Genomic DNA, 13,514 nt, shown 5'->3' with positions numbered 1-13,514 from the left:
TGTAATACTGTGTGTGTGCAGATGTGCGTATGGAAGTAGAAGCTGGAGTTGGTCAGGTTCAAGTAGCCTATCCTCACTGGATTGCATCACTGCTGCCTTGGAGATCTTTCTGCAACTTCACCTAGATGACTAGAGCAGATTGTTTCTTTTTTTTTTTTTCCTTTTTAAAGATTTTATTTATTTACTTGACAGAGAAAGGCACAGCAAGAGAGGGAACACATGCAGGAGGAGTGGGAGAAAGAGAAGCAGGCTTCTTGCTGAGCAGGGAGCCCAAGGCAGGGCTCAATCCCAGGACCCTGGGATCATGACCTGAGCCAAAGGCAGACACTTAACCACTGAGCCACCCAGGTGCCCCAAGATTGTTTCTTTACAGAGCCTTCTCTTAGAGGATCAAAGACATTTCCTTTTCTCTATGGATGTACCTGCAGCACCCCACTCTCACTCTCTCATGGAATACTGAAGTAGATTGCAAAGAAAATTACAATGCACAACTGTAGCTGGAGGCACTCTTAGAGGTGCAAATGCTTAATTTCAGGTAAACATCACCTTCTTATATTCTTCATATTAACTTTGCTTTAAGGCTCTCTTCCAGACCCTCCCACCTCCTCCCAGTCATTCTAAGTGGCAAGCCTCTCCTTGGTGGTCAGTCCAGATTCTTTGAGTTTAATCTTACTTTTCCCATAATCCAAGGTTGAACTTCCCTGGAGCAAGTGGAAAGATCATTTCCTCTTTGACTTTGGGGTTTAAGCACCACCTGCCTAAAGATATTTCATGGCTGCCTGTCTGTCAGGATCTCCGTGCTATGCCGGCTTTGATGCCCTTTCCATAGCTTTCCACACAGATTCACTGCTCATAGCCAAAATCACCTCAGAAGCTGACAATCTTTTTCTTAGTCAGAATCTCATGATCTTTTCTCTTAAAACCATTTAACTGCCTGGGACGCCTGGGTGGCTCAGTCGGTTAAGCCGCTGCCTTTGGCTCAGGTCATGATTCCAGGGTTCTGGGATCAAATCCTGCATCGCATCGGGCTCCTTGCTCGGCAGGGAGCCTGCTTCTCTCTCCACCTCTGCCTGACGCTCTGCCCCGCTTGTGTGCTCGCTCGCTCTCTCTCTGACAAATAAATAAATAAATAAATAAAATCTTTAAAACAGCAACAACAACAACAAAAACCCATTTAACTGCTTCACAACCTCTCATCAAGATCACTATTTGGAGACCACAATCTATGTGACATGATCACACCTCCCTCACTCTAGCTTACCACCCATTTTCAGACAACATGAAAATAGAATAACAACCAAACCACAGTTTAATTACACCGTTTTCCTATTTGTTCAACCAGAGTAAGAACACTGCTAAATCTAACTACCTAAATCTATCTACCAAAATATACCACAAGATTTCTCTTGAGGATACTTATTTTCAACTTAATCTAAAATTAGGAGAATCCTAACAGAGGAGCAACTGGGGAAAATAATACAATATTGCAAAGTGCCCACTGTGATCCAGATTAGCATTTTCCATACTTTTGTAGTCCAAATCATACCTGTGAGATTACTGGCATATGTGTGGGAATGTACTGTTTTCCCTTTATTCAACTGCACAGTCACCTGTCATTCACTGTCCCTAACTCAAAGCACAGAGGAGGAATATTTAAAGGATCTCCATGTAGTTGGGATCTACATATAGCCGACCCTTGAACAATGAGGGTTAAGGGTGCTGACCCCCTGTGCGGTCAAAAATCCGTATTTACCTTTGACTCTCCAAAGATTTAACTACCAATAGCTTACTGCTGCAGCCTTACTGAGAATATAAACAATTGATTAGTGTATATTTTCTATGTTACATGTATCCTTGCAATAAAGCCAGAAAAGAAAATGTTATAAGAAATCATAAGGAAAAGAAAATATATTTACAGTACTGTACTGTATGTATTGAAGACAATATTCACATATAAGTGGACCCACACAGTTCAAACCCACGTTGTTTAAGGGTTAAATGTATACATATAGGAAAATCAACACATCCTTCCTATAGCTCTTCCCTTTAACTTCACCATAATTTTTTTTTAAAGATTTTATTTATTTATTTGACAGAGATCACAAGTAGGCAGAGAGGCAGGCAGAGAGAGAGGAGGAAGCAGGCTCAATCCCAGAACCCTGGGATCATTACCTGGCCAAAGGCAGAGGCTTAATTAACCCACTTAGCCACCCAGGTGCCCCTAACTTCATTATGATGAACATATACATACACATTCATCACATACACTAGTAACTAAAAACAGCTCAATGAGAAAGAGACAGACTACGGAAGTAATATACTTTGAATAACAAATAGTAAATTTGGAAATTTGGTCATTCCAGGCGGTAATACAAAAAGGTCTAACTAATATCATGGTTAAAAATTCTTAAATAGGGGTGCCTGGGTGGCTTGTGGGTTAGGCCTCTGCCTTTGGCTCAGGTCATGATCTCAGGGTCCTGGGATCGAGCCCTGCATCGGGCTCTCTGCTCGGTGGGGAGCCTGCTTCCTCCTCTCTCTCTCTGCCTGCCTCTCTGCCTACTTGTGATCTCTGTCAAATAAATAAATAAATAAAACCTTAAAAGAAAAATTCTTAAATAAAATGGTGAGTGCTGTGAAGTGTGTAAGCCTGATGATTCACAGACCTGTACCCCAGGGCAAATAATACATTATAAGTTAATAAAAACAATTAATTTTAAAAAGGGGGAGAGGAAAAAAAAATTCTTCTTTTTCTTCTTCTTTTTTTTTTTAGAAGTGCAGAGGGAGGGGCGCCTGGGTGCTCAATGGGTTAAAGCCTCTGCCTTCAGCTCAGGTCATGATCCCAGGGTCCTGGGATCGAGCCCCGCATCGGGCTCTCTGGTCAGTGGGGAGCCTGCTTCCTCCTCTCTCTCTGCCTGCTTCTCTGCCTACTTGTGATCTCTGTCTGTCAAGTAAATAAATAAATAAAATCTTTTAAAAAAAAGGAAGAAGAAGTGCAGAGGGAGAGAAAGAATCTTTTTTTTTTTTTTTTAAGATTTTATTTATTTATTTGACAGAGAGAGAGAGATCACAGTAGGCAGGCAGAGAGATAGGGGAAGCAGGCTCTCTGCTGAGCTGAGAGCCTAATGTGGGGCTCGATCCCAGGATCCTGAGATCATGACCTGGGCCAAAGGCAGAGGCTTAACCCACGGAGCCACCCAGGCGCCCTGGAAAAAAAAATTCTTAAATAGTTAAGGACAAGCAGGATTTTTCAGGCATAGTCCTAAACCTCTGAAATTGATGTCACTGAGAACAAACATGATTTCTCAAAATACATCTGTGGGAAGAATACTAGGGACTGAATATTAAACTGACTCTTCACAGTCTTTTAAGTAAATTCCTATGACTCTCAAATCCTTATTTTAGGCCTTCTGACTATATGGGATAAAATACATTTCTGTTCCCTTTGAAGAAGAACTTTGGGTTCTCTTAGGGTGGTCTAATCTGTCCTCATTCTTCATTCTTTTATTCCACAAACATTTGCAGAATGCCTACTATATATAGGAACTTAAATGAAGGACACTAAGTATCTAAGTAAGGAAAGAGGACCAGAATACATGGAATATGCCTCCCCTAATTTCTGTCACTACTGACTACCTATTATCCCATCAGTTTCCAATTTACATCCTTTCCAACACCAGCTAAACCCAAAACTCTTTGTGGGAAGGAACTGCACGTTATTTGCGGTTATGTTCACTAGATCTGTCACAGTGCCTGTCACGTACCAAGTGATTATTAAAGTTTGTTAAGTTAATTTGGGTCACAGGAAGACAGACAGACAGATGTGGTCTCAACACTAAATCTTGTGTCACCACCTATTTTCTTTTCTTCTTGGCACAGGGCATAAAACAAAAACAATTTCTAGGGCAGGAATATCCAAAGTTGACCATATGGACTTGATAAAGAACCCAGAACCTGTGGACAATTCTGGAATCTGAGGGAAAAAGGCTAAAAGCTGTATGACACTTCTGATTCAGTCGCTACGAACCAGAGGCTGTTTACAGTCAGCGTCTCTCCTCAGAGGAAACAGCCCCTCCCCTCTGAATGCTTATCTTATTCTTTCTGACAGAACTGACTGGCAATCACACAGCTATAGGAAAACATGAAACTCCTCCTTACTCAAATATTTAAAGCTCTTGTTTCTGAAAACAAGAACTTAAAAGTCTCCAAATATCATTTAGTCAAAAAGAGTTCACAGTGCTGAAATATTAGTGGATTATTTGCATTATAAAAGATTTTTTCCCCTATTATTTTTCCAGCTTCCTTTCCAGAATAGAAACTTTAATGATCTTAAATTTCTTCATTTTAAGTTATTTTAATTATCTTTAATTTCATCTTCCAATATAGAATCTGACAGAAAATCTTTTTTGTGTTTTTTTTTTTTTTTTTAAAGATTTTATTTATTTATTTGAGAGAGAGACAGTGAGAGAGAGCATGAGCGAGGAGAAGGTCAGAGGGAGAAGCAGACTCCCCGTGGAGCTGGGAGCCCGATGTGGGACTCGATCCGGGAACCCTGGGATCACGACCTGAGCCGAAGGCAGTCATCCAACCAACTGAGCCACCCAGGCGTCCCTCTTTCTTGGTTCTTGAAGTGCCTCCAAGATTAGCTTTTTATTCTATTCTCACTTCCACTAACAAGTTCTGTTTACCTCATACCTTTGAAGTGTGGGCTCCTTGCTGATAATCTCTTTTAATTTCAATCTACCTTGTAGGATGCTGTTTGCTCGGACATGAAACTGTAATACAGCATATCAGAATCATCTGTGGATTCCCCTCAAACTATACATCTGCCTTTGAATACTTCCTTCATCTGCAGCCCACCCCAATGCACTCACTGCCATAAGGAACTTCTCTGCTAGTGAGGTCATTCACTACAAGGACTAGGTTGGGGAAAGAATCAAAAGGCACAACACCAATCTTCCTAGTCCCTTCCTTCCTTCCTTCCTTCCTTCCTTATTTATTTATTTATTTATTTATTTATTTATAAAAAGATTTTATTTATTTGACAGAGAGATCACAAGCAGGCAGAGAGGCAGGCAGAGAGAGAGGAGGAAGCAGGCTCCCCGCTGAGCAGAGAGCCCGATGCGGGGCTCGATCCCAGGACTCTGAGATCACGACCCGAGCCGAAGGCAGCAGCTTAACCCACTGAGCCACCCAGGCGCCCCCCCCAGTCCCTTTTTTAAACCAATCTCTTTTTCTCCACTCCCAACACATAACCTCTGCCACTATCAGGTAGGTATAACTAACTCTAACACAAGCTATACTTGAACCACAAAAACAAGAACTCTCTTTGGTAAGCGAAAACATCGAGTCTCATCAAGTCTCACATTTTAGTACAAGTGTGCTTCCCCAAAGAGAACATATACAGTGATAAAAAGCCTTCACAGTTTTCTCTGAACCAACCTTATGCCTTCCACGAAAGACATTTGCCGTAGCTCCTTGGCCTAAAATATCAGATAAAAGCCACAGATGATTAGAAGTGCTCTGCATCTCGGCTTGGTCAGGAGTTCTTGTTAAACTAAGAGAGAAGAAAAAAAGTGCATGTTGTTTTAAGGGAACAACACATTTAAGGAACAAATGTTAGCTATTTTTAGTCTCCAGTAAGATCATCACTTAGTTATTGCTAAACTGAAAAGTGCAGTCTAATGTAAAAATCTAAGCTTCCAACAATATTAAAGACTAAAATGTCATGTGGGCTCTGAAAAAAAAACATTAACCAATGACATCTTATATACTCATTTTAACTCACTTATCCCAGGGCGGCATAAAATATCTATTTCCCTTCTAATTTTATCTTTCTCAGGAGAGTGATACTGGCCACTTATCTCCTTCAAAAGTTTTGAAAGATTAGTCTGTGATGAATTATAAGGTGTTTTAAAGTCATAAAGTAAAATATAACAGAAGTATAGAAAAGAATTGCTTTGTTTCTTTAAGGGCAGGGCTATACTAATGAAAACAACTGTTGCCATGGCATAACATTTCCATAAGGTAAAATTTCATCTGCATGGTGCCTGACAATCATAATGGAAAGATGCAAAAGTTTTTATTCTTGAAAGGCTGCTAACTCTTGTGAAATTAAGGACAATCTGTCCAATCTCCAAGTATATAAATATACACATATTAAGTATATATTACCAAAGTCTTAAAAAATAAGCAAGTGGATGCTATTATGTATTAAGTAAAATCTCTGTATCTTCTGCTCAATTTTGCTAAATCTAAAACTGCTCTAAAAAATAAAGTTGATTTAAAAAAAAAGCACCACCCCTTCCTAGCCTTCTCCTTTAATAACTGGAAAACTACATTACTACAAGGATATTAAAAATACTTGAGCTCCATGTTGGAATAAAAATTAGTAGCATAAACAATATTCTCACCATGCCACATTAAATCTGCTGTAATATCAGATCAAATCAGATCCTGATATCCCTTTGTAGTCCATTAGAACAGACTAGGTATTCAGTGATGAATTAATGACTGCCAATATTCCAAGAAGGATTAGAAACATAAAGAATGGTCCATTTTCAATAATCTTATATATTAAGTGTCGCGGCCGGCGCGACAAATTGACCAGGGTCGAAAGGGTAAGAGGATGCTGAAAAGAAATTAAGAGACAAAGAGATGGGGGCAGGAGGAGCACCAAGGAGGATGTCCAATAGTGCCAATTTTATTCAAGGCAGCAAGGCATTATAGAGCTAACAGAAACAATCATAAGAAAGTATCTGTTTTTAGCTGATTACTAAAGAGTTTGTAACATGCACAGAAACTCCTTCAAGCTTTCCCATTATCTATTTCCCAAGCACCAATAGCAGACCCTCTAGCGCCAGATGTACTGACTTCAAGGCCACTCAAGACATAGTTTATGTAAGCACAGCACAGTCTTACAGTGGTGTAGTCTATAGCCCGTGCAAGGACAGCAAGGACCAGCCAAGAATTTCTGACCCCGGCCAAATCGTCTCTATCTGACTAGCAAATGTGTGGGAAGTCACGTAGGCGAGCACGCAACACAGCACAGACCCTTTCTCAGTGCTACTAGACTTTATCGACCTAAGCCTTTTGTTCAGCTATTCAGCCTTTAAAGGAGGCACAAGTCAGGGCCTGGTTTGGTTCTCGTCTCAAGCCTTACCGTGGCCTCCCACAATTAAGATATATAACCTTTACCATCCATCTAATTTAGATAAGGAATGTTATCTAAACAGCAACTTATTGGAAATAAGCAATAAAAATAAGAAGCACTTCTCACAAGGAATACACATCTGTCAGCTGAGGTTAATAATATCAACTATCTTTTCAGTATTTTCAAATATTTTTCAATAATGAAAAACCTTCCCTAATTACTGTAACTGTGCTGAGGTAACTGTAAATGTAAAATAGTGTAGTCAGGTACCCACACGTACCTAGTGAATAATATATAAGCACTTTTATCAGCTAAGATATCTGCTCTCTATATGAAGATTTAAGACTAGTTTCACAATGATGAGGGGAAATGTCTTTTGAAACTATCTTCCAATAAACCCACAATAACAGCATGCTAAAACATGACTCAGCGCATCCACAAGATGTTTGCTTTTTAAATCTTCCCCAAATTTTGATACACCATAGGCAGGCACTCAACAAGTATGTTACTAGTGCCTGCCTTAAGCCTACTTCCTCATACTGTCCAAAACGAAAGTTACCATTTGTCTATGGATGAAAACAAGTTTGATGACAGGCATCTGGACAAAGTTCAAGGATTTCCAAACTCTACCACTATGTTAATAATCCAGCCTTCTAGAGTGAAAAAAGTGGGTCTTTGCACTGGGCAGTTAACGGGTAGACCTTGTTTTGAAGCCATCTACTGAAAATACCTGGGAAACGGACTGGAAGATAAAACCGTAAGCAATTTCCCAAAGGAAATGTTTGGGAATTCACATTATATGTGTGTATACTAATAGACGTCCTCTGCTTCCAGCTTCCGGTTAGTCAATCCCCGCGGTTACCATCACTAAAACCCTAACGAAACGTCTCCTGAATCATCTGTAAAATCAAACCATTTGAACACTGCTGTTCGTGTCAACGCTCATAAAGCGGTAGAAAGCAGTCAAACTCTTTAAAAAAAGGGGGGGGGGGAGATCCGTCTCTCCGGGGCGGCCAGGGCCCATACCAGGTAAAGAGCACCACCTCTTTCTTCGTGCCCAACGTCGCTGAACGCTGACCCGGGAGGGCCCCGGTCAGAGGGCAGCCCAGGGGGGCGAGAAGTAGAGGTGGAAGGGACCGGGCCCGCACGACCATTCTACCGGGTTTCGGACGCCCCAAACACCGGGGCGGGAGGCGTCCACCCAGTCAAGGTCCCGGCAGGGCTCGGCCTCCGGTGGTGCTGGGCTTCCCGGGTCGCCCGCCCCGCCCCCGCTCTGACTCAGCATCCCAATTTCCCACAGGGGGCGGGAGCGCTCCGCGCCAGCCCCTGCGGGCCTCCCTTCTCGTGCCCCGCGCGGCTCGGCCCCTCTGCCCGCGCCGCCCCACTTACCGCGCCCGGTCTCCGTCGCACCACCTCCAGCGGGCTACCGCGGCCTCCGTGAGCCTCGGGACACTTCCGGCTTCGCGAGCCCTGGCCGGGGGCCACGTGACCGACGGCCGGCGCGCTCCGGTGCGCGTGCGCACGCCCGCCGGACGGGCCTCGGCCTCCGCCGCCTACCCTGCGGCCAGGGCTGGTGGGGCTGCTGGTTTCCTCGTTCTTCGTCGAGAGGGGCGGGGAGACTGGGGGTTGCCTGGAGTCGGAACTGGTCCACACCCTCTGCCTGCCCCTCCCTCACCCTAAGGGTGAAGCTAGGGAGCCCTGCGCAGTGAGCAGTTTCGGTTTCCCAGAACTGCAAATCCCGCCCCGTCCCCGTCCTCGAGAGCCACCAACAGAGCGCGACGTGCGGTGACAGTGGGGAAGACAGACATTGATTGCAAACATTCTAATAGTCACAGGTGTGCAGAATGCTGGACACGTGCGAAGCTGTCCCTGGGGAGTAACATAGTCTGGACAGATAGATCTGAAAGTGTTTTAAAGATTTTATTTGTTAGAGAGAGAGAGCACGTGGGAGCACAGGCAGACAGAGTGTCAGGCAGAGGCAGAGGGAGAAGCAGGCTCCCTGCCGAGCAAGGAACCCGATGTGGGACTCGATCCCAGGATCCTGGGATCATGACCTGAGCCGAAGGCAGCTGCTTAACCAACTGAGCCACCCAGGCGTCCCTCTGAAAGTGTTTTAAAGGCTGTGTTGGCTGCAGTGGAGTCCCATGGTCGCCTCAGAGTAATCCAGACGTGCAATTCTTTTTTTTTTTTTTTTAAGATTTTATTTATTTATTTGACAGAGAGAGATCACAAGTAGACGGAGAGGAAGGCAGAGAGAGAGAGAGAGAGAGGGAAGCAGGCTTCTTGCTGAGCAGAGAGCCCGATGTGGGACTCGATCCCAGGACCCTGAGATCATGACCTGAGCCGAAGGCAGCGGCTTAACCCACTGAGCCACCCAGGCGCCCCAGAGAGGAGGAAGCAGGCTCCCTGCTGAGCAGAAAGCCCGATGTGGGGCTTGAACCCAGGACCTGGGATCATGACCTGAGCCGAAGGCAGCGGCTTAACTCACTGAGCCACCCAGGCGCCCCCCAGACGTGCAATTCTTAATGTAAATAAGCTCACTTAATTCCTTACTCTTTTTTTTTTTTTTTTTTTTTTGCGTTGAGTGAGGAAGTCAGGAATGAAAGTTGTCTTAACTCCCTCTTTACACGGTATTTGGAACATGGCAGTATTGGAGAACTTGACTGAAATCAGGTCCTGAATACTCGTGCCTCCAGGATCTCAAGCAGCTCTTCCCTAGAGTGATTCCTTCTGCCCACTGACTGCACTGCAGCCTTTCTCAACACAGGGAGAGGTCAGAGACACTCCGGTTGTTTCAGGGCTAAACTTAAAAGACTGACGAGGAAGAATTCTTCCCAGTTGAGAACTACAGCAACCAGGAATGAAATAGGAAACCAGGGGCTTTTTGAATGGAACACATCTGGGTTTGCAGTCCCAACTCTCCCCACCAAATACTGACTCTAAGCACGTTCCCCCGCCCCATAAGGTAAGTCTGTTATGTTCCTTGCACAATGGAAATAACAGAAGTCCACAGTAATGCGTTGTTACAAAGGAAGTTACTTTATTAGACCTTTAAACAATGTTAAAATAAACCATTTAATTAACCAATGTTAGATGGAACCATTCTAACAACAAATCTATTTACTGCTTACAATTCCAACCAATTTCAGTTCTGCATCTAACACCAAGAAGGGGACCTGTCCAGGTTCCTTACAACAGTACCTACAGCTCAAAAGTTTTATGGGAGAAAATGTAATTAGCTGAGCCAAAGGCCTTGATTCACATATTTACCAAATTATTTATCACTGAAATACCACAGGTATTTTCTTAAAGGTAGAACTGTTTGTGAACCAATTAACGTTAACATTTAAGACTTTAAACTGTTAGGCACATAACTAGACCAGGCATCTTAAAACCCTTGCTGTTCCATAGTCAAGCCATACAAATCCGTCTTTGCTTTAGTGACCTCACCTTTCAAGAGGTGAGATTCACTCTTGTGACAATTATTTGGGGGCTTATTTTTGGAAACTAAATACAAGTAAGTAATTCATGAGGAAGCAGAATTTCCTAATTGCTATGGTACTCCCTAAAAAAAGGTGCTCTGGGTAACTTCAGGGAAAGATGGGTATTATACATCACTATAGAACATGAAGTTTATCTTCTACTGCAGACTCTTAATTTCCATGTTTTGTTTTCTCTTGACCGTGAACATACACAGTCTTTTGAAGGGCTTTAAACAGGGAAAAAGGAGGCGTCATCTTTACATATATGGAACTAATAGTACAGCGATCATAGCTAATACGAAGCCTTCGTGCGCAGGTAGTATAAGAAGCTATTCATACTTAAATTCTTGGTTGTGAGGTAGCTACCATTATCTCCCCCATTTTACAGATGTGGAAATGTATATGGAGAAGTTATTTAAATTACTTAAACTTTTTAAAACCAGTGACTAGTACAACTGTTATTTGAACCTACTTAAATCTGCAACCTGCCTTAGCTCTTAAGCACTATGCTGACTTGTTAGTATACTTTGAAAAATTAGTGCTATTGCACTAGATGCCATGATCTTTTTTACAGTACAAGAAAGCTTATCAATGGAACACTAAAGCTTTCACATACCCATTTTAATTTCTTTATTTAGAGAGAGAGCACTTGTGAGCGAGTGGGGTTGGGGGGTGAGGAAGAGGGAGAAAGAATCTTTTTTTTGTTTTTTGAAGATTTTATTTATTTATTTGACAGATAGAGACCACAAGTAGGCAGAGAGGCAGGCAGAGAGAGGGGGAAGCAGGCTCCCCGCTGAGCAGAGAGCCCGATGCGGGGCTCGATCCCAGGACCCTGAGATCATGACCTGAGCCGAAGGCAGAGGCCTAACCCACTGAGCCACCCAGGTGCCCCAAGGGATAAAGAATCTTAAGCAGGCTCCACACTTAGCACAGAGCCTGACGTGGGACTTGATCCCACGACCCTGAGATCATAACATGAGCCGAAATCAAGAATAGGATGCTTAACTGACTGAACCACCCAGGTATCCCATTTTTTTTCTTTTTTTTTTAGGGAGAATTTATTTTTTAAAAGTAAGTTCTATGGGGGTGCCTGGGTGGCTCAGGTCATGATCTCAGGGTTCTGGGATCTGGTCCCCTATCAGGCTAGTGCTCAGCAGGGTCTACTTGCCCCTCTCCTGCTGCCCCTCCCCCTGCTCATGCTCTCTTTTAGATAAGTAAAATCTTAAAAAAAAAAAAAAAAAAGTAGGCTCTATGCCCAACATGGGGCTTAAACTTATGACCCTGAGATCAAAAGTCCTATGCTTTACCCAGCTGAGCCAGTTAGGTCCCCCTCACTTACCTATTCTTAAAAACATTTTTATTTAAGTATAATACACATTTCATCCATCCTTTTTTTAAAAGTTAATTTAGTTTAACAGTTAATTTAGTTTAGTACTTTTATTCTACAATGTAAGGAAAACGTTTATAATCACTACTGCAATTATCGCCAAGAAAGATTTATGTATATAATTTAGAATAGTTTTAGGGAGTTTATAGACCACTGAAGCCATCATGAAAACTTTAGGGAGGGGAACCACATGGGCCAAAGGTTAAAAAAAAAAAAAAAAACCAACCCTCACCTAAAATCTTGAGCTTGTAAAATTTAAATTTAAATGACTGTAGTAATTGTTCTTTCTTTGAATTCAGTTAACATATAATGTATTATTTGTTTCAGGAGTACAGGTCTGTGATTCATCACTCTTATAATATCCAGGGCTCATTACAACACATACCCTGCCCAATGACTGTAGTAATTTAATTCTGCTGCTCAGTTTATCCCTCCTCTCTTAATTTCCTAATATTACTTACTATTATTTTCCTCTTGCTTTCTTGCAGGGTCATGAATAAAAATGGGGAGAAGTACTTCTGTTAACTAAATGGGCACCTACTTGTAAGCATCATTAATGCATAGGTACAGTGTCCCAAGTAAATCCAATAAAAGAGGGGAAAATTGGATTTTAAATTCTAGCACTAGATTGAAATAGGCTTTTTAAAGCATTTTAAAATGAATCTGAGAGAATTAAGCTCCATATAACCTTTTGGGAGCATAGATAAATCATCTATAAGCTTATATGTGCAATTCTTTAAATGAAAAATCAGAAAGAGATGAGAAAATAAAATTAAAGTACTTATAATAATATCAAAAAAGACTTGGTAGATTTCACTACGTAAAATTTATTTTTATTTTTTTATAAAAAGTGTATAACACCGGTACCTACTCTTAAATCAGTTAATTTATGAAACCATTCTCTTCTGTAGAACCCACATTGGCATCGAAATAGTTTAAAGAAATGTAATGGCTATCTACGAAAAATTAGTTTTGGTTTGTTATATTCCCCCCATATTTTGAGACAACACACATAAAAGAAAATTAAAAATTTCAAACATTTTATATTTAGCAATTGAAAAAAAAAGTACACTGTTTTCCTGCTATGGTCTTTATAAAGGATTTAACGTTTCAAGTAAAAAAAAAAAAAAAAGAAAGGTACTAGAATAACCGTGCTGTATCTTTTAACAGCATTTTTATGTAGAACAAATTTGCACTGGCATGCAAGCAACTTCTCTTGTTGTCACATACCTATATTCAGAGAAAATTACACCCATTTTACAGAGAAATCCCAATACATATACTGTAATAAGCTTAAAGCAATGTTAAAAAGACCAGGGTGAATGGCACACAAAACTGCTTCCTTATAAATCAACTGGAATTCCTGATCATAAAGCAGGCACAGGGAGATCCAGTCCTTAGGGCTTTGCTCTCTGGAAGAATACCTGTAAATAAAATATTAGTACAATTAGTACTGATGTCAGAAGATGTCACCTTTTACCTGAAGAATGGTTCC

At 41.7% G+C, this 13,514-nt stretch overlaps 2 protein-coding genes across 4 annotated transcripts in view; both read right to left on the bottom strand.

Moving 5' to 3' along the window:
- The window catches only part of TBK1 (TANK binding kinase 1), a 48,706-nt gene extending 39,958 nt beyond the window's left edge, over window positions 1-8,748 (bottom strand). Inside the window, exons 1-2 of the mRNA XM_047741398.1 lie at window positions 8,540-8,748; window positions 5,440-5,554 (exon numbers count right to left, since the gene is read on the bottom strand). Coding sequence (XP_047597354.1) covers window positions 5,440-5,526 — 87 coding nt within the window. The 5' untranslated portion in view covers window positions 5,527-5,554; window positions 8,540-8,748. The remainder of the gene's footprint in view (window positions 1-5,439; window positions 5,555-8,539) is intronic.
- A 4,078-nt stretch (window positions 8,749-12,826) lies between these two features.
- XPOT (exportin for tRNA) overlaps window positions 12,827-13,514 on the bottom strand; it is a 46,018-nt gene continuing 45,330 nt past the window's right edge. For all 3 annotated transcript variants that reach the window (XM_047740956.1, XM_047740957.1, XM_047740958.1), the window contains one exon: window positions 12,827-13,443. In XM_047740956.1, the coding sequence (XP_047596912.1) occupies window positions 13,417-13,443 (27 nt within the window). In that variant the 3' untranslated portion in view covers window positions 12,827-13,416. The remainder of the gene's footprint in view (window positions 13,444-13,514) is intronic.

The sequence above is a fragment of the Lutra lutra genome, chromosome 8 (genome assembly GCF_902655055.1).
Source record: "Lutra lutra chromosome 8, mLutLut1.2, whole genome shotgun sequence".
NCBI lineage: Eukaryota > Metazoa > Chordata > Mammalia > Carnivora > Mustelidae > Lutra > Lutra lutra.
This window is presented reverse-complemented; position numbering and strand designations above follow the sequence as displayed.